The sequence below is a fragment of the Trichosurus vulpecula genome, chromosome 6, assembly GCF_011100635.1.
Source record: "Trichosurus vulpecula isolate mTriVul1 chromosome 6, mTriVul1.pri, whole genome shotgun sequence".
Taxonomy (NCBI): domain Eukaryota; kingdom Metazoa; phylum Chordata; class Mammalia; order Diprotodontia; family Phalangeridae; genus Trichosurus; species Trichosurus vulpecula.
In genome coordinates this window covers 17,766,697-17,792,319 of record NC_050578.1, presented here as the reverse complement: position 1 = coordinate 17,792,319, position 25,623 = coordinate 17,766,697, and the positions used below count along the sequence as shown (strand labels likewise).

The 25,623-nt window shown below is 38.7% G+C and overlaps 1 protein-coding gene across 1 annotated transcript; it reads right to left on the bottom strand.

The window, feature by feature from the left end:
- Positions 1-7,693: 7,693 nt before the first annotated feature.
- LOC118853326 (perilipin-3-like) lies at positions 7,694-8,842 on the bottom strand. Its single transcript, XM_036763339.1, has one exon. It carries the CDS (start codon positions 8,840-8,842, stop codon positions 7,694-7,696), a length of 1,149 nt encoding a protein of 382 aa, XP_036619234.1.
- Positions 8,843-25,623: the final 16,781 nt, after the last annotated feature.

Genomic DNA, 25,623 nt, shown 5'->3' with positions numbered 1-25,623 from the left:
CACTTTCTAGCTGTGTGACCTGGGCAAGTCATTTAATCCTGTTTGCCTCAGTTTCTTCATCTGTAAAATAAGTTGGAGAAGGAAATGGCAAACCATGTCACTATCTTTGCCAAGAAAACCCCAAATAGGGTCACAAAGAATTGGACGTGACTAAAAAAATGACTAAACAACAGAATAGATGAAGACACTGAGGCTGGGCTTAAGTGGCTCATCCATGCTCACCTAGTTTATCAGAGACAGGATTTGAATCAAAATATTTTTTTAAAAATATAAGTCCAATATTCTATATTCTATAATATATATTCTATAAATATATAAATTATATATAAATATATAATATATAAAAATATAAATCCTATAATATATATTCTATAAAAGAATGTGAACCTGATATTTTTTATATGAACAGGCCGTTTTCAGAGGAAGAAATCAAAGATATCTATCGTCTTATGAAAAAATGCTCTAAATCACTATTGATTAGAGAAATGCAAACCAAAACAACTCTTAGGTACCACATCTCTCCTGTCAGATTGGCCAACATGACAAAACAGGAAAATGATAAATGCAGGAGAGGATGTGGGAAAATTGGGATATCATTACATTATTGGTAGAGTTGTGAACTGATCCAGCCATTCTGGAGAGCAATACGGAACTATGCCCAAAGGGCTATAAAAATGCGCATACCCTTTGACCTAGCAATACTTCTTCTAGGGCTATACCCCAAAGAGATCATACAAGTGGGAAAGGGACCCGTATGTACAAAAATATTTATAGCAGCAATTTTTGTGGTGGCGAAGAATTGGAAATCAAGGGGATACTCATCAATTGGGGAATGACTAACAAATTGTGGTATGTGAATATAAAGGAATACTATGGTGCTATAAGAAATGAGGAGCAGACAGACTTCATTACAACCTGGAATGACTTATATGAACTTATGCTGAGCGAGGGGAACAGAACCAGGAGATGATTATACACGATTACAGACACACAGTATCTGTAAGGACTAACTTTGATAGACTTGACTCCTCTCATCAATGCAAGGTTCAAAGACAGCTCCAAAAGACTCATGATGGAAAAAAACTACGCAATCCAAGGAAAGTGTTATGGAGTCTGAATGCAGACTGAGGCAAACTTTTTGCTCTCTCTTTTTTTTTGCCTTCTTTTCTTGGTTTTGTTTCTCCTTTCTCATGGTTCATTCCATTGGTTATAATTCTTCTTTACAACTGGACTATTACATAAATAAGCTCAATGTGAAGGTATATGTAGAACCTACATTGGATTACATGCTGTCTCGGTGGGGGTGGAGAGGAGGGAGAGAAAATTTGAAACCCCCAAACTTGTAGAATTGAGTGTGATAAACTAAAAATAAAAAATAAATTTATTATTAAAAAAGAGAAAGTATCCACGTATTATGAGATGAATCTTCCTCAAGAGATAAGGTAAAAAGATTTGTGCGTGCCTGATGTGTCATAAACAAAATGATATCTACAACTGGTAATCTAGGAGATGAAGATATCTTATTGTATTTACAGACATTTTGTCTGTTTGGACTAATAAAGATTTTGTAAATTATTATGCCTTTTTGCTTAGACTCTGGTATGCATAGAAAATGAACTTGTATTTATAAAATGATTTTATACATTTTTGGGTGTGTGGGTGATGTTTCACAACTTCTCCCCTCCTCACATCTTTAGAATAATAAATTCATTCTTTAGCAAATATCCATTTATCTAGATTCCAAATTCCCTGGAAAATTTAAACAAATGGATTTCCCCCATGTAATACACCTGACTTACGAGAATGAAACAAATGCTAAATATGCCAATGCTGGAGATTTATTTTAAAAAGTGACATCCAACCCAGGTCACAGAAAGAATAGTATAGATTTGGGTCAATTTCTAATATTGATGATATTGAGAATGTTAGTAATAACAATAGCTTGAATTTATATAATGAGAATGCTTTCCAGCTTATAAAATAACTCAATGAGGTATACAGACTGCCTATCAGTTATTGGACAAGCCAATGAAAACTGAGGTTCATATTTAAGTATCTTCTGGGTGCTAGGCAATGTGGATACTTTTTACTAATATTAGAGATGGCTAGATGGCACAGTGTTCCACCTGGAGTCAGGAACTCTTGAGTCCAAATCCAGCCTCAGATACTTATATATTCTGTGACCCTTGAATAGCCACTGTCTGCCTCAATTTTTCTCATCTGTAAAATGGGGATAATAGCAGCACCTACTGCCCAGAGTTGTTATAAGGACCAAATGAGATATTTGTAAATTTGTAAAGATATTTTTTGCAAATCTTAAAGGGCTGTATAAATGCTAACTATTTTTATCATCGAGGTAAGCATCATATGTACATATGAGTGTGTGCGTATAAAATACAAAATATGTACAAGGTGATTTTGGGAGCTGGTGCTGGTAACTGGTAGTATCAGGGAAAGGCCTCATGTAAAAGGTGATGTTTGAGTTGAGATTTAGATGAAACTAGTTTTTCACTTCCTTAGGAATTCAGCCATACCCAAAATGTGCTGAGGCAGAGCATTCCAGGGAGGAAGGATAGCCTTTGAAAAGTCAAGGAGAGAGAGCAAGATGGAGTATCCCATGTGAAGGACAGTAAGAAGGCCATTCTAGCTGGACCATAGAATGGATTCAAAGGAGTAAAGTATAACAGAATGGAAAAGTAGGTTGGAGCCAGGGGTAACAGGCTTTAATATGCCAAACACAGGACTTTTTATGTGAATGTAAGTAAGGGAGCTACTGAAATTTCTCAAGCAGGGGAATGGCGTGGTTAGATTTGTACTTTAGAAAAATCACTTTGGCAGCTTGTGCAGAAGAAGAGCTGAGATGAGAGAGACCTGAAGCAGGGAGACCCATTAGGAGGCTATTGCAAGTGGTCAGGCAAGAAGTAATGAGGACCAGAACTAGAGAGGCAATTATGTTGAGTGGAAGGAAGGAAAGGGTGAGAAAAATGGTGGTGGAGGAAGGAACACTCAACTGGAAAGTCTTATTTTATGTGCGATAAGGCAGAGTGAGAAGTCAAGGATGACTGAGGTTGGGAATCCAGGTGTGTGGAAAGACGATTGTACACTTGACAGAATAGGGAAGGTGCAAAAAGGCCTGGGTTTTTTTTAGGGGGATACAATGAGTTCAGTTCTGAATATGCTGCTTTTACATGACTCTAGATCAGAGGTGGGGAACCTGTGGCCTTGAGGCCACATGTGGCCCCCTAGGTCCCCAAGTACAGCCCTTTGACCGAATCCAAACTTTACAGAACAAATCCCCCTAATAAAGGGATTTGCTCTGTAAAACTTGGACTCAGTCAAAAGGCTGCACCTGAGGACCCAGAAAGTCACATGTGGTTCCCCACTCCTGCTCTGGAGCATCTGGTTTGACGTAGGCAGCTCCAGGTGCTGATAAGGAATTAGAGCTTGATATGTAGCAATGGATAGAGGTGAATTGGTCCTGCCAGAGCTAGTGAGGGGATCAAGTGAGGGGAATAGAGAAAAAAAGCTTAGGATAGAACCTTTGGGGCCATTCACTATTGGAGGGGGGATATGGAGGACAATCCAGCAAAGGAGGCCAAGAATAGGTCAGACAGGTACCAGTATGAACTTGAAGTTCTCTCTCAATCAGGGAAGAAAGGGTTAACTTGGTTTAGGTTGGGTTTAGTGCTAAATATTCTATCATGTTTAAATTCTTTGAATATTGATAATGCATCTATGGTATCTATGGCAACTCAACTCTGCTCAGGTTGAATGACTGATTCCCTAGTCTTCTTTCATAACAAAGATGATGTGTGTGTGTGTGTGTGTATGGAGGGCTGGGAGTTGAGTGGATAGGGAAAAGGGTTTAGACCTATTATTTCTTTGAAGTAATGGACTCCTAGTGAGAACAATCCCTCTACTGAGAGGTTAAGACTTGCCCAGGGTCAGTCAGTTAGTGGAGAGAAGGGATACCCACTCAAGTTCAAATCCTGCCTCAAATTCTTGGTAGTTGTAGGACCCTGGGCAAGTCACTTAACTATTATCTGTCTTTGATTCCCAACTGTAAAATGGGGATAATAGTAGCACCTAACTCATAGGATTGTGGTGAAGATCAAATGAGAACATAGGCAAAGCCTTTTGAAATGTTAAAGCACTAGAGAAATGCTAACTATTGTTATTACCAACAATACATTTAATTAAGCTCTTGCTATAAGCCATCAAGGGACCTTATCTAAGTCTGACTCCGAGGCCAACTCTATTCATTAAGCAACACTGTCTTTCACTAATAAAATGCTAATGCTGAAAATGGATATAATAATAATAATAATAATATAATAGTACAATTCTTAATATTTTATGGGGTAATGGGGGCATATGGCATAATGCATGGAAATCTGGACTTGGAGTCCAGAAGATCTGTTTGAATCTTGCCTTCGAATCTTCCTAGCTGCGTGACCCTGGATAAATTGCTTTACCTCTCGGTCTCAGGCAACCCTTTAAGAGATGGATTGCAATCTGCATCAGTGGAGGGAGTTTCCACACTAGTCCTTCTTGTATTAACATAATTTTTGCACTCAAGATCTGTGTCAGTGACTTATTGCAGGGTGCAGGTAACCCCTGGTTTGTAAAGACCAGTGGAGGACTAGGTCTGGAAGATTCCAGGAAGAATTCAAGCATCTTGTGACAAATTGTTTGTCATCAAAGGACCACTCTAGTTAAGTTAAGAGACACTCGTTACCATAAGGCTGGTCCTCGAGTGAGAAATATTTTGCCCACAAGCACCTCACAAAGACTAGGTATGAAGGCAGGAAAAGGGTTCAATCTGTCTTGAGGAGGAAGGGTGCCCACTCCGAAGAAAACAGGGATCCTCGATCTATTCTGCAACCTACCTCACTGCTGTAAGGTTAAGTGCCTGTAAATAATAATGAGGATAGTAACGAGGCTAACTGGCATTTACACAGAGCCTACTATGTGCCAGGCACCATGTTAAGCCCTTTACAGATGTTATCAAGTTGATCCTCAAAACAATCCTAGAAGGAAGGTACTATAATAATGTTCTTTTATAGTTCAAAAACTTGGGTGAACTAAAGTTAAGTAACTCACCCCAGATTACACAGCTGGTGTTTGAGGTCGCATTTGAACTTAGGTCTTCCTGACTCCAGGTCCAGCACTCTGTTTACTGCATCACCTAACATACTAAATACTGCCTGATGATAAAGTGCAACCTAGACAGAAGACATTATTATTTCCAGGTATGTTCTTTGATGGAGCTCTCTACTTGCTACCATTTTTGGTATCGGTTTCATTGGTCAATTCCATTGGGAATCCTTCAGCATTAGGTCTTAGCAGTTCCTCTGATCTTGGCCTCCAGCAGCCTCTAAAAGTGAGAGCTACCCAGGTTACGCTGGTCAAGTGTTTAGGAACCAGGAAATAGGAAAAATCTGCTTGAAACATAGCCAGGTGGGAAAACCTGGAAAGACTTATATGAACTGATGCTGAGCTAAGTGAGCAGAACCAATAGAACATCGTACACAGTAACAACCACAGTGTGTGAGGGCTGATTTTGATAGATTAGCCCTTCTCAGCAATGCAAGGACCTAAAACTTCTCCAAAGGACTCCTGATGGAAAATGGCATCCACACCCAGAGAAAGAACTATGGAGTCAGAATGCAGAGCGAAGCAGACTATTTTCTCTTTTGTTTTGTTTTCTTTCTCATGTTTTCTTCCATTCATTATAATTCTTCTATGCAACATGACTAACATGAAAATGTGTTTAATAGGAATGTATTTGTAGATCAGACTGCATGCCATCTTGGGGGTGGGGGAGGAAAGGGGAGAAAATTTAAAACTTAGGGAAATGAATGTTGAAAACTGAAAATAAATTAAATATTAAAAAATAAACATAGCCAGGGAGATTGGGGGTCATCATAGATGTGAGTTGGGCAGAAGGGAAAGCTTAAAAGTAATGCCCAAGTTCATGAGAGAAAAAAAATTAGGATGGCCACCCAATAGACTCTGGCTCACCAACGACCACCTCCACTGCCTCCCCACCCCCAACACCACCAACCTCCCATCTTACAGCTGAAGCATGTATTGTTGCTTTTTGTTTCAGTGCTTTTCTAAGAATCTCAGCAGCTGCTGCAACCAACCACTGGCCTTTCAGTCTAATGACAATGAGACCATTAACTCAGGATGTATAGGAATGATTGAAAGCAGGAGAGCTAACTTATGAAACTGGCTATATGATTTCTAAATTGTGAACAATGGAGTCAGTTCCTCAAGAACTGGCTTTCACTGTAGGCTTAATACCCTGAGTCAAGTGGGAGTTTCAAAGGAATTGGGGCCTAATTCCTCCATTAAGTCAAGAAAACAAGCCTTTGGATTTCTCGTCCCCACCAACCTTGAGTGGTTAGTGGTGCTGGTGGGTTTCTTTTTTAAGTGTAGTGATGATGTAGTAATGTCTCTCTTCCCTGTGCTTCTTGGAAAGTAGATAACCAGACTACTTTATTAAACTGAGGGCAGGGTGGAGACTCAGTCAAACTATCCCTGATCCATTCATCTCATTTGCAGGTGCTCCCAAGTCAGCTCCAAGTAATGACCCACTAACCTGGATTCCTTTGTGAATACTGCGAACGTTCTAGAAAGCAGGAGAGTTCTTGGACAATTTTCTTTCTCCCACTATCAGTGAGGACCAGTAACTTGTAGCGGTTGGAAGGCTAGGGACCATGTGGGTGCTGGGAAGAGGGGTGGGGAGAGGCCCAGGAAACTTAAGCAGCCACGATCAGCTCCCTCTCTGTCCCTCCCCCAAGCTTAAAAATCCAATTTTAATGGCAAGGTAGATAGGAATATTTCATAGTAGCTTTTTTTTTTAATAATTTTTAAGCTGCAGTTAAAATTTGATGGAGAAAACAAGTTATCTTGTTCCACTGAGGAGAAATACAAACAAACAAAAAACTAATTCAACGATATTGGACTTCTTACTAACATCCTGGGTAGATTAGACTGATAGTTTAGGCTCTTCCCACCAGGCCCAGTATAACAGAATATGATTGCTATCCTATTAGGTTAGGGAGATAATCTTGGTTGTTTTTCCCCTGACATCCCAGTTCACTAGAGCCAGCTCAGTTATAGGTTTGTTTGTCTCAGGGCAACAGGAAAAACACCACCAACAAAAGAATTCTGGACACCTGGTTTCTGGAAATCTAGGAGAGAAAGTAAAAACAAATTAGTCTAGAGGCAGCCTTTAAAGATAAAAAAATTGAGATTTCCAGTAAATGTCCTTCATAAAATGGTAGGTTGGAGGAAAGCTTTAGGAAGGTCATGCAGCTAGCTAGGTAGCATCAAATTCTAGACTTGGAGTCAGGAAACTCTAAGTCTAAGCTAGCTCTTAGAGACTCCCTAGATGTGAGCTCTTAACTCACTCCACCTCCTCATCTAATTTCCTCATCTGTAGGAGAGGGCCAATAACACTATTGACCTCACTGGGGTGTCGTGAGTTTCCCCAAAACCATCCTCAGGTGCTAACTAGCTGTATGACCCTGAGCAACGTCTCAGCTTTGGTTTCCTTTTCTGTCAGGGAAAGGGGGAATAATGATAGTATCTACTTCACTGGGTTGTAGTGTGGACCAAATGAGATAAGATATGTAAGGTCTATTATATGCTAACCTCTCCGTTCCTTTGAGCCTGGACCATTCTATTCTTCCTTAATCTTCTGCGATGCTTCCTCAGCCTTTTGGGAACATTGGCTGGATGGGACAAAGGGTCCCACGATCCAGGTGAGGGGTCTGTCCTTGGCCAGATAGTCATATATTTGCTGTAGGAATGGTAGGATCTTATTGTTCTCCTCATCAACCATGGTTATGAAGATGCAAGAAAGGTCCTGAAAGGAATGCACCCCAACAAGAGTGGCTTCAAGGTCTTCAACACGGTGGAGCATCTGTTTTATCTTTCTCTCAATGCCATCATTAAAGCCTTGTATGTTAGACAAGAGCAGAAAGATGACGTCCAAAAGCTGCTGGAGGACCTTCATAAACAGGATGAAGAAACGAGACTCAATCTGCCCAGCATCTTGCTCAATATTTCCAGGTACCATTCGGTTCCATATTTGGTGAAGTTTCTCTTGATTCTCACCAAATGGAGCACCAGTCTGTTTAACATTGTTAATCATGCTGATGATCTGAGAAAGCTGCAGGTGAATCTCAAGGGCACTCTGCTTGATCTCCCCCAATTTAACCAGGGAGTACTGAACAGCCTGCTGGTGGAGGTTGGGGGGTAGGGATCCCAGATGCACAAAGTATTGCTGCGTTTCTCTTTGCTGTTGGAGTGTTGGTATTTCCAGTCCCTCTAGGGTTGTAGCAATCTCAGCCAGCTCATCATCTGTCATGGGCAGGTGATTATCATTCCTTTCTTCAGATTGCTTCAACACATTATCTGTGCTTTTCAGGATCATCTGGTCAAATCTGTCGTTAAAGAATGTTTCAGTATTGGTGGCAAACATTGATTTGGTCATATCCAACCCACTTTGGACAGCCACTTCGGTCACATCTGTAGCCTGAACCCCTCTACTGGCTACAACATTTTTGGCACTGGAGGCCAAGCTTAATACAGCAGCAGGACTAGCTGTCACCTGGGAAGGTGAGGGTTCCCTGCCCTCTACTACACCCTCACTTGTCTTCAGGTTCTCCTCAGTAGCGTCATCCACTGACTGCATTTGAGAGTGTTCTCCCTTCAGTAAAGCAGAGGTAGCCAGATCTTTGTTAGGACTGGCAAGCCCAATATTACACACAGGCGCCAGCACACTCTGGCTTCCTGGCTTCTCGGCTGCATGAGCACTAGAAGACATCAGGTAGGTAGAAGCACACCCCTAGCCTCCAGGAAATAGGAGGAGTGGGAGGTTCACAAAATTCTCTCCCTTGAGTCAGAGCTAGAATCTGCTTCAGCTAGAAGTGGAGTGGTTTTGTTGTTGGTTTTGTTTTTTATAAGCAGCCCAGGCGGAGGAGGCTAACCAGCAGTCATGGCAAACCAATCCAGAAACAGGGTCATTTACATCTCAGCCAATGGGGAGCCAGGAGCTAGCTTGAATGCTGCCACTTGTGGAACAAGGGTCAGGTGGGCTATAAGACTTCACAATTGGTGGGAAGGGGAACAAGGATGGTAGGCAAGTAACCTAGATGGATAAGTCAAGAGGAGCCCTGAGCTTCTGTGCCTTCAGAGCAGTGCACACCCTTTTCTGATCAAGAGAAGCTCATTAGTACTTAGTCTGAAAAGGTGAAAACTTTTCTAACCAAGAGATGTCTTCGCTTAACAAGAGCCAAGCTCTGTGGCCCTGCACGTAACACCACAATAAACAATAGTTCCCTTGAAGATAAAAATCCAAGCCCAAGTTTAATGGATCTGAAATATATACTTAAGGGGGTAGGTAAGGTATTCTCCACAGAGCCATGTCTTTGAGATCTTTTTCTTCTCAATCAGATTACTTCCCAGTGTCTTTTACATTTGGAGCACAGCTCAAGGTCCTGGTTGCTTTTTGGTCTCACTGAAAAGGACTCTTGAGGCTCAGAGTAAATGTTGCTTTGAAATTCCCAATGGGTGCCAGAGAACTAAACACTTCACTGCTGATATTGTGGTTTACAGATCTGTCACCCAATTCAGCACAATCCCTGTGACTGCCCTGGGAATGAACAATGAGGTCCCAAAGACTGCTGAATTGAATTCTGTTGAATGGCTACAAACGGTAAAGCACTTTGAAGATGAATGGTAGCGTTCAAGACTTGGGTGTAGCCACAAATATGGTTTCATGACATCAAAGTGCACAAGGGCCAAAGCTACAGTTTTTCTGGAGGAAAAAAAGTGCCACAAAAAGAATAGCTTACAGTTTATAGCTCAGCAAAGGTCTTTCCTTTCAACATCTCTGCAGGGTAAATAGTGGGGGGCACATACACCTCTCACAGATAACAAGACTGAGGCTCAGGGGGGTTGGATGCCTAGTCCAAACAAGGTCTCAGGGCTGGAGAAGTGAGTTCTTCCAACTCCCACTCCAATGTGCTTCCTACTAGACTACCAGGTCTCTAAGTAGAATAATGGAAGGAATGAGGGATGTCCAACCTCGAGAAGATGGAGGGGAATGTCTGTTGTGTGGAAGAAGGAGCAGTCCTGGGAGGACAGGATTAAAAGATGGAAGATCAGCATAAAAATCATTATAAAAATTAGAGGTGTAGAATAAAATGGACAGCAGGGTGTGGAGCTGTTGAATTCCCTCTCACTGGAGGTCTTTAAGCAGAAGCTAGATAATAATGTTTGATGACTCCTGGAAGGAAAGTCATGCTTCAAACAGGCCACAATTTGACTCAGATATCTAAGATGATCTTCCAGCTGTGGGATTCTGTGATTCTATAATAAATAAGCATTAATCATTTCTGAAGCATATGGTACAATACTAAGAGGAAATTTGGCTTTTTCTCTGCAAAGTTCTATGCTCATGCAAGGAATCTGCAAATTTTTAATAGATTGCTATCAGTTCAATGAGGTAGCAAGTCAATTTAAGATAAGATTTTAAAATTAATAGATGTATTGACCACTTTTGAAGCTGATACTACTTGATCAAAATTATAGTTGACATAGATTCCAATCAAGATAGTATAGTGGGGCACTGGACCTGGAGTCAAAAACCTGAGCTCAAATGTCTCAGACACTTATAGGTGTGTTATTCTGGGCAAATAATTTAACCTTTCTCAACTTCAGTTCCTTTACCTATAAAAGGGTCTTTTATAGAGCAGACTGGAAGAAGCTTGGGCTTAATGGGCATTGATGAACTAATTGTTTTTTAGCCCAAGGTTTCAATTCTATACATGCCATCTACCGACTCTTAGTTACATGTGAATTCTCATAAATATCCAGTCAGTGAGTAGATTTATTGTCTCCTTATCACTTTCTCACCTCCTTCTGCTGATGGTTTGCATTATTATTTGCTGAATATGTTATGACAAGTTTTATTTTTATTCTGGGGCATTGCAACTTCCTCCCCATCTTGAGCTCTTAGGAAAGAATTGCTGACAGCATACACAACAGGAGAAATAATTTTATCAGAAAATTGTGATATTTTTAAGTTTTCCATTGGTGCAGAATAAATGCTTTCAAATGGCTGCTCATGCACCATGCTACCCCTTAGCTCAGAAGTTGAGTCAATACCTCTTTCTTGAGTGCCTCCCATGTGCTATATTGTTGTATCTACTTCAGTGATATGGAGATGAATAAGGAACAGATCTGCCTATAAGATACCTGCTTTAGTCTGGTTGGGGGGTGGGGAGACTGGGGTGGGGAATGGGAAGGATGGACTGGGAAGAAGGTGAATTTTGTATATCAGTATCTCATAACAAGTTTAAACAAAGGAGTGAGTGTTAAGGAAATAATAAAATCAAAGGGTCTTAGAGTTGCCAGGAATCTCAGAGGTCGTTTAATTCAACATATGCCTGAATGATTAGACCTCTTTATAATGTTCTGACAAATGGTCATTCAGTTGCTTCTGGAAGATGTCACTACCTACAGATGCAGGCCATTTCACAATTAAAACAATTAATTTAAATTTTGGTTTTTGTTTTCAGTTGTTGTAACTCACAAACATCATTAAATACAACCAGTTCCATAAAAACAGAACAATAGAAAAAAAGGAATGTTTGTGAAACCATGAATCTCTATTACATGGAACTTATATTTTTTTAAAAGTGATGTAACAAATTCAACGTGTTAGCTTTAAAGCTGCCTTGATTGACTCCCTCCTTCTGGACTTCTCTCCTGTGTATTTTAGAAATTGCTAAAATTATCCTCTTATTTTTTCACTTAATATTCACAAATGCTTTATTTGTTTAAATTTCAGTCAATAAATAGTGGTCTTTAGTCTAAATTCTATGGTGTGTAAGCCTTTTTTTCTTTTAAAATTTTTTTCAATTTTTGGAATAAAATAAGCATTTCCATAATATAGTATAATTTTAAAAATATGATTGTACATGAAACTGCAAATCTGTTATGTACAACTTGATATTCCTTTTAAATATATAAAAAATTAAATGTATACAAAATATATAAAAATTTATCACGTACATTTCTTTTTTTTCCCCTTTTTTCCTCCCTTCTTCCCTCCACCCTGCCCTAGAGATGACTACCATTAGACACATTTTTTCTTCTTCTTTTTCTTTGGTGTCAGAGGGCCAGGGTTCACATTTCAGCTCCTTAACTTCACTGACTGTGAGCCTGGGCACTTGATTTCATCACCCTGGGTCTCAGTTTCCTCATCTGTAACAATGAGGAGGTTGAATTAAACGGTCTCTGAGATCCCTCTAGTTCTGAACCAATCAACTAAGCAGGTAAAATGAGATCAATAAATAGAATCTCTTCTCTACAAAAACACTTTTTCTTAACTCTTCTCAAAGAGGACCATAAGTTACCATACACTTAAAGTAAACGACTAATATGAACCACCAGAGCAACTCCAATGTGTTACTTGCTGGTTTGGATCTACACAAAACACAGGAAAAAAGAACTTAAATTATAACTAGTTATACCTTGATTGGGGGAAAAGATAACAAAAGGATGTTCTAGGGAGACAAAATTACATTTTCATTTTTCTTTTTCTGTGGCTAAATTTTCTGCTTTTAAACTTGACAACATCTGTAGGTAAATAACTTGCAATCATTTTTGCCACAAATATGAAAAGGTTTCCTTAAGTTATAATTTGCATGAATCACACTATTCAACAGTAAATACCTTCAGTAGATTTTTGACATGATATTTTTAACTTTGGTATTTCCTTTTTCCCAAAAAATGAAAGAGTATTTTGACATTTTTAAAAAATGTAACTTTTGTCTGTCAGAGACAGCTTTAAAAAAGAAGCCATCCTATTCTTCTAGGTATTAGACTCCAATTGGCTTGAATTTCTACCACTAAAAAACTGGGACAATGCTTAATATTTTGGTATACACAGAGGCTTTTTTTCTGTTTTTGCCTTCTTTGGTGTATATGCCCAGCAGCAGAATTAGATACTATTAGATTAGAATACTAATTTTTCTCAAAAAATTCCAAATTTATTTGCAGAATCATTGGACCAATTCACAGTTCCACCAACAGTGTATATGTGTATGAGTGTGCCTGTCTTCCTACATTTCCCTCGGTGTTTGACAATCTGATAGCTATGAATTGAAACATCAAGGTTGTTCTAATTAATATTTCCTTCAGTATTAGTGATTTGGAGCATTTTTGTATGCCAGTGAGTAGTTTATAATTCTTATTTTGAAAACATTAGTTTATGTCCTTTGGTCTCTCTTTTATTGGGGAATGTTCTTGGTCATGTATTTGTGTCTATTCCTTATAAATACTGGTTTTCATACTTTTATCAGATACAGTTAATGTATAAAGTAATCCTACTTGGCATTGTGTATTATCCTAGCCATATTATTTGCTAGTTTAGTTATTACCAACTTGCCTGCCCTAGTTGCCTGTAGCAATTTTATCTCAATGTTTTCTGTTGGTGACCTGGGTCCTGTTGTAGTTAGTTATAGCTCTCTAGTAACTTTATAGCATTGCACTCTACTGGTAGAAATCCCGTTATTGACCTGGACAGGTTGTTACTTGGTTAGGTCAAAACCTTGCTTTGTGGCCCTAAGATTCATTCCTGCTCATGACAATTATTAGCAAGTCAAGTAACTTCTGTGAGCCTTTAGTTTCCAATTAGTAAAATGGGAATAATACACATTTGATCTGGCTACCTCTTGGGGTGTTAGCAAAGTGCTTTTAAAACCACAATGTGAATAAATGTGTATTGTTGTTGTTATTATTACTATTATTAATTATCTCCTTGTCTGGAGATTGCTGTCAGTCTTCTGTGGTGGAAAATTGTTGTTAGGTTTTGTCATGGCATTCGTTATTCTTCACATTTACAGCTTGGTATTGTTATGCAGGAGGGTCTTTCTATTAGCCTCTTGGTCTAGGGAGTGGTTAGCTCCCTTGTAGGCTCACTGCTATTACCTCCAGTCAACAAATCCAAGGCTTTCTCTTCTTAGGGCTATCCTTCTTGGTTGTAGCACTTTTACTTTTTGATGAGCCGACCACATTGAGTTATCCAAGGAATAGATTTCTTCATGTTGTGGTAATTAAAAAAATTCTGAGGGACATAGTTTCTGGATAATTTAATCATTTTATTAATAAGCCAACACATTATTAATAAAAGGATGGTCCTTTGGCTGTCTCTCTCGGACCAAAGACAGTCATGACGGTGGCAGGCTCACAGTTCATATACCTTTCAAAGAGTAGGTGTTCCAGAGAGGTGGCAATCAACTCTGATTGGATAACCCAATAGGAGGTGAGATATATTAAAATGAGGGCCTTGTGAGCTGTGTCACCCCAATCTTGATTAATAGAGACATCAATTTCCATATCACTTGTTAAGACAAAAGAGAAGACCCACATTTTCCCAGACCTGTCCGAACAAACAAAATGAGCAGGAATACACCCATTAGCCCAAAATAGAATTTCTTTAACTGTCTGTTAAGATCTTGGCCTGGGTAAATCTTTAAGAGAGATTTCCCACAGTAGTTGATTTCTGAGTGAGGAAGTAGAAAAGGAGAAAAATCTTGTTCTGAATGCAATAATTAGTTATTAAATTTAAGAGAGAAATATTCATTTCTCACAATGTCTTTACTTAAGAATCACAGAGTCTCTTTTGGAAGGCATTCTAGAAGCCATCTATTCAAAATCAGTCTCCGTTCTATAACATACCCAACATGGGCTCATCCAGACTAGGGTGAAGACTGTTAGTATTGGAGAAACTCACTACCTCCTATGGCAGAGCTGGATAGCTCTAATTGTTAGGAAGTAATTTCTTACATGGAATGCAGGGGTAGCTCTCTTCACTTCTATTCTCTGCTTTTAGTTCTTTCCTCTGGGCTCAAGCAGGACAAATCTGATAACAGATTCTTAGAGTTGGAAAGATCTCAGAGACTGTATAATCAGACTCCTCTTCTGGACAAAATCCCTTTGAATGTATGAAGACAACTCTCAGATCTACCCTCTCCTTCCCTGCTCCACTCCAAGTCTTCTCTTGTTCAGGCTAAACATGCACAATTCTAGAGTCTTCTCATTAGGATTATTACCCACAGCTCTGAGCTGGAAGAGGCAAGGCACATGGATTCCTTCTTCAGCTAGTATGAATGACAAATGCCTCTCTGCACTAGCAATTTTATATCCTTTTTGTGCCTTCTTCCCAGCACTGCCTAGAAAACAGATAAATAAATATGAGTTTTCCTTTGTAAAGGTAGCTTATTGTTATTTCAACATTGGTCAACATTATTAAGTGCCTATTATGTGCCAGGCACTGTGCTCAGCACCTCAGGAGGCAAAGGCAGTTAGTCCCTGCCCTCAAGGAGTTTACAATCTAATGGGAGAGGCAGCATGCAAACAAATATATACAAAGCAAGCTATATATAGAATAAATAGGAAATAATTAGCAGAGGGAAGGAACTAGAATTAGGAGGAACTGGGGAAGGCTTTCAACAAAAGATGTGATTTTAGTAAGAATTTATAGGAAGCCATGGAGGTCAGTAGTGGAGAGATGGAGTGTCTTGTTCATGGAACAGCCAGGAGGGCCAGTGTCACTTGATTGAGGAGTACACATTGGAGAGTAAGGTGTAAGAACACTCGAAAGGTAGGAGGAGACTAGGTTGTGAAAGGCTTTGAATGCCAAACAGAACATTTTGTATTTGGTCCTGGAGGTTTGCTATTGAGCTGCTGGAATTTGTTAAGTAGGCCAGTGACCTGATTCAACCTGTGTTTCAGGAAAATCGCTTTAGTGGCTGAACTACATCCTTACCATTCAAGGGTTGGTATACCACTCTAATTGTCCATCCCTCAGTTTATTTTGGTGACTTACTTGGGGGAGCACATAAACAAATGACCTGGAGTTTGCAGGGGTATATGTCCAGAGAGGCCCCCTAATGCAATCTACACATACCCTAAAAAGGTTATTGTTTTTATAACTTGCCTTTCTTGGACAAATCCAGGAGGAGTTAGGTAAATTCTTTCTCTTCATTGTATTTTTAAAAATTAATTACTTTTTCAATTAACAAAGATCTATTTTTTTTTCTTTCTCCCACTATCCATTAGAAAAACCAAACCAAACCAAAACTCTTCTAACAAATATGCATAGTCAAACATGGCAAATACCCAAATTGGCCATGTCTCATTTTGAATCTTGAGGCTATCACCATTCTCTGTCAGAAGTGTCAACTCTGGTAACAAATGACCAGTCACAGAGGTTTTGCAACTACTGCTAATGCCAAAAATACCAAAGAGCTCACGCAGGTTAAAAGCAAAAAGCTTTCTTTATACTTTTGGGGGAGAGAAATTAGACACATGTGTCAGGGCCTCCTCTAGTAGGAGACCTGAGGTAGTGGGGCTAAACTTTGATTTATATATTTGTGGCTAGACAAAGATCCAAACAGTGTAGTGCAGCAACAGTAGTGAAGCATAACAGCAACAGCGAGGCAAGGTTGTCTAGTGACAAAAAGTCCATTCATAGCAGGGTTTCATGTCTGGGCCTATTGGTGCTTACCCAAGCTCAGGGACCATCAGTCCTGTGATGTGGCTGCAGCAGTGTTCATCCAGAGAGTGAGCGCAAAGGATTGTTGTTATGCCAAGCTTAGGGTGCAGCTTGCTTTCTGGGCCTTAACTCTGGAAAATAGGGTGTCTTCTAATAGTAAAAAGAGGGGGATGGTCTTGGATCCTGACAGAAGGTAGGTAGGTAGCACATTTCATCATGGGATCTCTGGAATCATCACCCATTTTCTCTTCTGCTGGAACATAAATGACCTCTCCTACAAAATGTTACCAGATCTAGCGAAAGGTCTCTACTGGATTGACTAGATCCACTTTTGTGGTCATAGACATGAATGGCACTGGATAAGATGTCATTTATAATGGTAGTAGGATTGTGTGTGAGGAAAGGTAATTGAATAAACTCATCCAGCTTTTGGTAGCTTTTTGTATTTATAATGAATGAAGAAAACTGTTTGAATAACAGCTGGATTTGTACCTGAGGACTGTGTTCTCAATACTCTCCTGATGAGACTAGATCTCTCACCTCAATGTAAACTGGCAGGTGTCAGCCAGCATCAGATATAGGCAGCTATGCTGTGATAACTTTGGAGGCAGAGAAGAGTGAAAAAAAATGAGAGAATAGTAAGAGGGAAAGAAAACGGGTGAAATTCCTTCCAAATATGTGGGTACAGGCAATTGGCTGAGCCTATTATGGGTTTCTCTCAAACCTTTGTGCTTCACATCTTAAAATGGATATAATTTAGGTTTTTGTAAAAGCTATTTCCCAAACCATTTTTCCCCATCTATTGCACAAAATGATCATTCGCTTAGAATACTTCTTTGTGGAAAATTGTCATGACTGAGAGCTGGTTCCAACACAATGTATTTATAGCCCTTTCAGCTGCAAATGAGGTAGAATTCTGGGAACTCTAGGATCTGACGACAGCCTGGTCCAGATTGATGTTTGTCTACCTGTTGACATCCCAAACAACAGAATAGAATTGTAGTCTTTGAAAATGCCCACTGCTTTCACCGTAGGAGACTCCTCCTCACTCCAGGAGGTAGTTTTCCCATCAGCTTGTTTTCTCTTTTCACCGGACTACAAAAAGGACTGCTTTTATGAGTTGCTGGTGTAGTGTGACTTGATGGATACCGACAATCACAGATTGTTTGAGTTGGAAGGGACCTAGTTATCAGCTAGAAAAAAGGATCCAGAGCTGGAAGGGAGATCAATGGCTGCTTGTTCGGCCTTTTTTATTTTACAGGTGAGCAAGTTGAGGCCCAAAGAGGTTGTGACTTGCCTGAGATTATGCGGGTAAACCCCAGTCAGGCTATGAACCCAGATCCTCTGTCTCTTTTCTGCTTTTATAGGTGAGGAATAGAGCCTCAAAGGAATGCAGTAACTTGCCCAAAGTAATTCAGCTAGTTAGCGGCTGAGCTGGCACCTTTATTGTTGCTTCATTTCAGTAGTGTCCCACTCTTCATGACTTCATTTGGGGTTTTCTTGGCAAAGTCCTGTAGTGGTTCACCATTTCCTTCTTCAACTCATTTTATAGATGAGGAAATAGAGGCAAACAGGGTTAAGTGACTTGCCCAGGGTCACACAGCTAATAAGTGTCTGAGGCTGGATTTCAACTCAGGTAGATGAATCTTCCTGACTCTGGGGCCTGTGTTCCATCTACCATGCCACCTAGCTGCTGAGCTGGCATGTAGTAGGTATTTAATAAATATATGTTGACTTCACTTGCTGACCTAGTCAAATTATTCTTCCACTGTTATATTTTAGGGCTTTACGCAATATCTCAAACATATTAAGGACTCAGTGAAAAAAGACACCCTTCTCAGTTCCAAAAACCCTCACAAACTTCCCTACTGGCCTGAAATTCTACCATCTGTGTTTCATTCCCTTATTCTAAACTTTCTCCCTCTCACTTTTAAAAATTTTAAATTTTAATGTTTTATTAAAAGATGTGTATAGTTGCCCAAAAAGCTGTAAAATTGTTCATACCCTTTGATTCAGCAATACCACTACTACTAGGTCTGTATCCCAAAGAGATCATAAAAAGGGGGAAAGGATGTATATGTACAAAAATATTTATTGCAGTTTTTTTGTGGTGGAAAAGAATTGGAAATTGAGGAGATGACCAAAAATTGGGGAATGGCTGAACAAGTTGTGGTAAATGAATGTAATGGAATATTATTGTTTTATAATGATGAACAGGCAGACTTCAGAAAAACCTGCAAAGACTTATATGAACTGATGCTGAGTGAAATGAGCAGAACCAGGAGAACATTGTACACTATTTAACAGCAGCATTGTTTGATGATCAACTTTGATAGAATTGGCTCTCCTCAGCAATATAATGATCTAAGACAGTTGCAAAAGACTCATGATGGAAAATACTGTCCATATCCAGAGGAAGAACTGATGGAGTCTGAATACAGATTGAAGTATACCATGTTCATCTTTTTCCTTCTCTTGGATTTTCCCTTTTGTTCTGATTCTTCTTTCACAACATGACTAATGTGGAAATATGTTTAATATGATTGTGCAGGTATATAACCTATATCAGATTGCATGCCCTCTTGGGGAAGGGGGAAGGGAGGGAGAGTGGGGGAAAAAGTTTGAAAGTCAAAATCTTATAAAAGTGAATGTTGAAAACTTTTTTTACATGTAATTGGAAAAAAGAAAATATTATTAAGAAAAAAATGTGTATTTTTGCCATGTATGGGGTAGAGTCATATTACATCTCAGAACCCTGGATTGGGGGCAGCATTTGCTTTCCCCAGATAAAACCAAGGATCATGGCGACCCTCTTGATATATAGCAAATTCTAATTTCTGGCATTGTTGGTATTGGCATGAATTTTTGCCTCATCCTCATATTCAACCATAACTGTAGTCAGCAAAAAATAAATCACAATGGGTGACCTTTTCAATCATATCCTTCCTTGCTGAAATCCACAGGAAAAGTCCTTACTTTGGATGAGAATTTGCTTATAATAGGGGTTGGTGAGAGGGGTTGTTAATGTAACACTTGAAAATATTGTTGTATTCCATGCTGTGGTTTGTATATTGGGTTGAAGGTGAAAGAAATTCTAAAGAATTCATTCCTCCCGCTTTTCCCTGACTCATTTTAAAAATCATATAGCATTAGACATAGAATTTAATAGTCTTAGCTGTAGTTTTTTTTCCAGGATGATTTTTCAGCAGTCTTCTCTCTCTCCACCAACTTCTCTTCGTCCTATAAACATTCTCAGGTCTCTAGGGGGGGAAAACATTGAGTTTGGGCCTAGCTTTAAATCTCATCATTGCTTCTGACATCTTATATGTACTTGTACAAGTAACCTGACCTATATGGGCCTCGGTTTCTTCATCTGTAAAATAAGAGGATTGAACACAATGATCTGTAAGGGGTCTTTCAGTCTCATCAGACTTCAAAGAGCAATCCATCCACAGCTCTCTAATACTCTTAGTGATGCCCAATATGCCCAATGGTGCTTGTATCTTACTATAAATTTCATCAAAGACAGGTGCAGTGCCCTATCTAAATGTGGTGTCCCAGCCCAGGGGTCTACACAGAGCACCTGTTTAAGAAATTTTGGTCAAATCAATGAAACCCAGAGTGAAATATTTCCATTCCTATCACAGCTTTGGAACAGTCTCTGCCTTTATTGCAATAGAAACCTAACAGGGTCCCCTAATTTTTCTGGGCTATCAATGAAGGAACACTTTTCCTTTTAATGGAAAAGGAAAAAAAATCCATGTTACAGTTGTAGTTTCTTTAGTGACATAATTTCAGGCGTGAATAGATATTATAGGTAAAATTTTAGCAGTTTCGAAATTAGCACACACTTGATTTTTATGATTAGGTGATTTTTTTTGCAATAATTACCATATTGTTGATGTCATTCACTTCAGAAGCCCAAAGTATTATAAAGGAATTAAAATTATTTTCCCAAATTAAAGGCAAATCATATTTTCAAAATAATAGTATAAAAATCTATTTCCTTTAAGCTGAAGAAATAATATTTTGCACTAAAATTTGTTTAAAATTAAATAAAACATACTAGTATTCTCTTACAGTACCTTTTTTTTGGCAAATTGTTCCCTTGCAATTAGTACCATTAATCTAATGAAGCTGGTCAACAGAAGCTGCCAAGTTTGTTAATTGCACCAGCCTGTTCTAGGTTTTGTAGAGTTTATTGCTGAAAGCGAAGTTATGACCAATAGCTTTCCTGAGATTTTTTTTTCTTGGAATGCATTTATGTTAAAAATAGAAAGGATTAAAGTGTTATGAATCTGTAAGACTTTTTGAAATTCCTTTATTTAAATCTTGTGGTTTTCCCTGATCCTGGGGGCTGCAAGCTTGCTGTTTTTTTGAATGCCAAAGCTAATCTTCTAGGTCTGAATACATAGTGTCCCATTTTCTGCCTCTTAGGTGGTTCCTAGGTATTCACTTCAGTGGAACCCTGTAAACATCACATATAATTCCTCTTAATTTTTAAGCTTAGCTTTTCTTTCCCTTAATTATTTTACCAGTTATTTCCTGTGTGCCAAAAAGAATAAATAAGATTGCATGGACTTCTTTTTAACCATGGCATTAAGTGATGGAGGGAGCTTGGGTTTGTGTATGGGACAACTTTCTTTGAAAGTATTTTTACCAAAATGGAATATGAGAAGTTGGCTATGCAAATGAGTTCATTTAATCTGATTCTGTTATGTGCTATGGAATAGCAAGTCCTTTTTAAAATTAATATTGATGTTAGTGCACTTTTGTGATGTTTAAAGACAGATATACTTCTTTACAAATTCCTTTCTAATTCAGTGTCACACAGACATGGTCATTTTCCTATAAACTTTTTCTTAGTTTCTCCTAAAGATATTTAAAATTCATTGGCAGAACTTCTGGAGCTTATCACATACATTCTTATAGCTACAAATGTTTGTCCAATTGGTTTTTAGAATATCATCTAAACAACCAAATGAAGATAATTTTAAATTAGATTTTTGCAGGACCACCCATTTGTGGAATGTATTAAATGTGAAGAATGAACCAGATACTGCATGGCCAGTCAATCCAACTTTGCAAAGATGAATTTTACTCTCTCATCCAAAACGCTAGCATATGGAAATGTTCTGCATATGTCAGCAACAAGTAGCAAGCCCACATCCTAGCTATCTTTGCAACTGGTGTGTTCTGAGAACTATCAATGACTGCTATCTCTTCTGATAAGAAAAGGCATACAGTACTAGGCACAACGCAGAGTGCATGATCATAAATCATTTCACTTTCAGATAAGGTGGAAAATATCTGTTATTTTCATAACATAAAATGCTTGCCAAATATAACAGATGAATATTTTAGTATGAGATATGAAATCCACATTACTAAACACAACAAGTATTGGGCAAAGAGCACTGAAAGAGTTCAAAGACCTAGGATTTAGTAATATCCCTATGACTTGGTAGTTGCATGATGTGTTGGTAAGCAAAATGGACTCCTTAGCACTTAGTTCAACCAAGTGCCCTTGAATAGTTTGGCTTTTGTTCCCTTTGAGTAATTCAGTGTATTTCATTGAGCCTTACTAGGTGCTAAGCCCCAGGCCCAAACCCCTATTAGGCGGAAAACCTTAGTGGGTGTGGATTGGCAACTAAGGTGGGGCCCAAGGTGGGGCTAACTAAGGGAGGGCCAAGTTTACATGTCTGGGACAGAAGAGGCTTTTAGACCACATGGGTTTAAGTCGCCTCTTTGTGACGATTCTAGGTCATGTGGGTGAGTTGCATGTGTGACTCACCCCTGACCCTGAAAAAGGAATGAAACCAGGGGTTGGCCTCCTATTCCTTGGAGCTCATTCCTGCAGCAGTGGTGGCGGCGTGACTCTGGGCCAGCCCTTGTTCTGAGCTCCTGGCCTGAACCTAGATGTTGGTAACTATGAATCTGTATTTGGTCTGTCTGTTGATGTTTGTACTTTGTAATTTGCTCTGAAGTTCAGGGTGCTGGCTTTTTCCCCTGAACTAAGTGAATGACATTGGTATGCTGAATTAAAGTAAGCTTGTCAACCCCTTCACATAGCTTTCCTTAGTTAAGCAGATCAAAAGAACCTGTGCTGTTGGCAGCTTTCTGGGTGCTGGCTGTGGGTGGATCTTACACCCCCACAGAAGCAGCTAGCAGGATTGTTGAAACACATGACCAAGAGCAAGTCACTCACCCTTTCTGATCCTGTAAAATTAAGGGATTTGTTTCAATGAATAAATAATTTGGAAATGTTGCCCTAATTACTCAATTTAGAAAAGGAAGGTATTATTACCACCCTAACTATGGAGTGTAGAGAGGAAAATAATATTATTAACTGCAGTATTTTCTTTTTTAAAAAATTTAATAGTATTTTCTTTTTTTTTCCAATTACATGTAAAGATAATTTTCAACATTCATTCTTTGGGAAGATTTTGAGTTCCAAGTTTTTCTTCCCTCATCCTCCTCTCCCTCACCAAGACAGCAAGTAAAATGATAGAGGTTATACAGGTGGAATCATGTAAAACATTTCCACGTTAGTCATGTTGTGAAAGAAGAAATAGAACAAAAGGAAAAAAAAAACAAAAAAGCAAAGTGGAAATAGTATGCTTCAGTGTGCATTCAGACTGCGCCAGTTCTTTCTCTGGATGTGGATAGCATTTTCCATCATGTCTCTTTTGATATTGTTCTGGATCATTGTATTGCTGAGAAGAACCAAGTCAATCATTTAATGCGACATTTTCAAATGTGATGGAAAACACTACTACAAAGTCCACTGGTAAGTCTGGACCATTATTCATACTATGCATAAATCAGATATCTAGAAAAGCATTATATAAACCTCTGTCATCCTTCCCAGCTTTGATTCTGTGGAATCTTTGAAATTCCATTTTCAAAAGATCATATATTACTGATCATACATGTTTAGATTATTTGCCCCAGTGGATTAGATTAAGTTTAAAAGACAAAAAAGTAAAATGCTAAAAGCTTCAATTTTTAAATATGACTACCACTTATTTTTTTTTCTGGAAGAATAGAGCAGAAGGTTGAAAATGCAGTATTAAGTTTGAAAGCCTGTGTCACAGAGGTCACACCATAGTTTAGGTTTATGGTGTATTTTTACTTCCCATTAGAATCTCCAGGCATTAGCTTAATGATATCAGGAAATTTTTAAGATGAAATACAAATGAAATCCATCCATGAAGCCAACATTTACTTTGGGACTTGAGAAAACACTATTGTAAAGACTTCAGAACACAAAAGGGAGACATCTCTCTTTGTATCCTCTACCACGTTTCCTCTCTGATCAAAAATACTGTGTTGGCTCTTTAACAGCCCTACTCTGGAAATGAGGTTGTAAGGACCCATGCCTACTCAGGATAAGTGCAGCTAGCTTCCTTCCTCTGCAAGGACGTGTACACCTATGCAGTCTCTTCCAGGTGCTGAAGTATTGTGGTAACAATCAATCAATAAACATTTATTAAGTGCCTATCTTCAAATGAGACTTTGCATGTGGAATGTATGTGTTTATGTCTGTTGTGATTTTCCTATTCCTTGAATTTTTAGAATGTCAGGTCGGAATATCTGATGCAAATGACTAACATAGCATAATACTAGATAAGCGGACTTAAGCAAAATGCTCTCTGAGGCTGGATAAGAGATAGATAAGACCGAGGTAATAGAAGGAGTCTTGTGGAGGAGGAGACACAATAATGGCAGTAACTGACATATTTTAAAATTTATGAAACACTTGGCAAACATTATCTCATTTGATCCTTACCCTGGGGCTGTGACATAGAGACACATCATAATCCTCATTTTACAGAAGAGCCAACTCAGGCTCTCAGAGGCACACAGCCTTGGCTATGGCTTCACAACTAGTTAGTGTCAGAGGCAGGATTTAAGAGCTTTCAAAGTAGCTTAGGAATTCAACCATGGGGGTGAGGGATAGGAGAGATAAGGCAAACGCATCAGGATCAGCAAAGGTACAGAGGTCAGAAGGATAAGCAGGGGTGGGGAGTCTGTGGCCTTCTGGATCCTTCCTTGACTTTTGACTGAATTCAAAAATTTTAAATTTTAAAATTTGGATTTAAAAGCAAAAAAATTTAAAACTGGATTCACTCCAAAGGCCACACTTAAGGACCTAGAAGGCCACATGTGGCCTCAAGCCCGAAGATTCCCCACCCCTGGATTAAGGCATATACCAGGTACCACAGGGAATGCAAAGATTCTTAATCTTTTTACCCCTTTAACGTGGATCCCTTTAGATATGTATGTGTACATATGTGCGTGTGTATATGTACATATATATGTAGGTAGCTATGTGTATAGACACACATAGTATCCCAAATAGCTTAGTGCACTTTTAAGCTGAATATACTTACAATAGAGCATATGGGATATAAAAAGCAACATGTCACAACTTTTGTGGTATAGTGGGAGAAAGAAAAACATTAGGAGGTAGGAGACCTGGGCCTTCTCTACCACTATTAACATGCATTCTTATGCTTTGTATGGAAATAAAATTATTATTATATGTTACGGTTTTTCTCCCGAAAGGAAAAAAAAATAGAGAAGCAGTATAATTTAAATGCAAAGAGCTCCAGAGTATGAGTTAGGAAAACTGAAACAAATTTTCAGTTCTGCTCCTAACTCACCTTGCAAACTGGGGTATCTTCTGATTATTCTCTGCTTCTGTTTCATCATCTAAAAATAGGTGAAAGAGTACCTGCCTTAGCTACTTTACAGAATTGTTGTGAGAATCAAATGATATGACAGATCAGAACTTCTTTTCAATATATATATAATATTTGGAAATGTAATTAAGAAAATAACATGTATATGCAGTATATGTTTCATTAAAAAGAATTCTCTTTGCTATTTTTTTCTTTGCATTTTTAGAGTAACAGATGAGCATATTGAAACATTTCTATTAGCTTACTATCCTCATAACCTAAGGGGTTTTGAAAATAAAATGCTGCTTTTGAATGTAGCTTTGTTTCAGTAAAAGTTTTCCCTCTAGTGGT

Coding starts and splice junctions, on each gene's coding strand:
- LOC118853326 (XM_036763339.1), bottom strand. CDS start 8,842: ATGTCTTCTAGTGCTCATGCAGCCGAGAAGCCAGGAAGCCAGAGTGTG.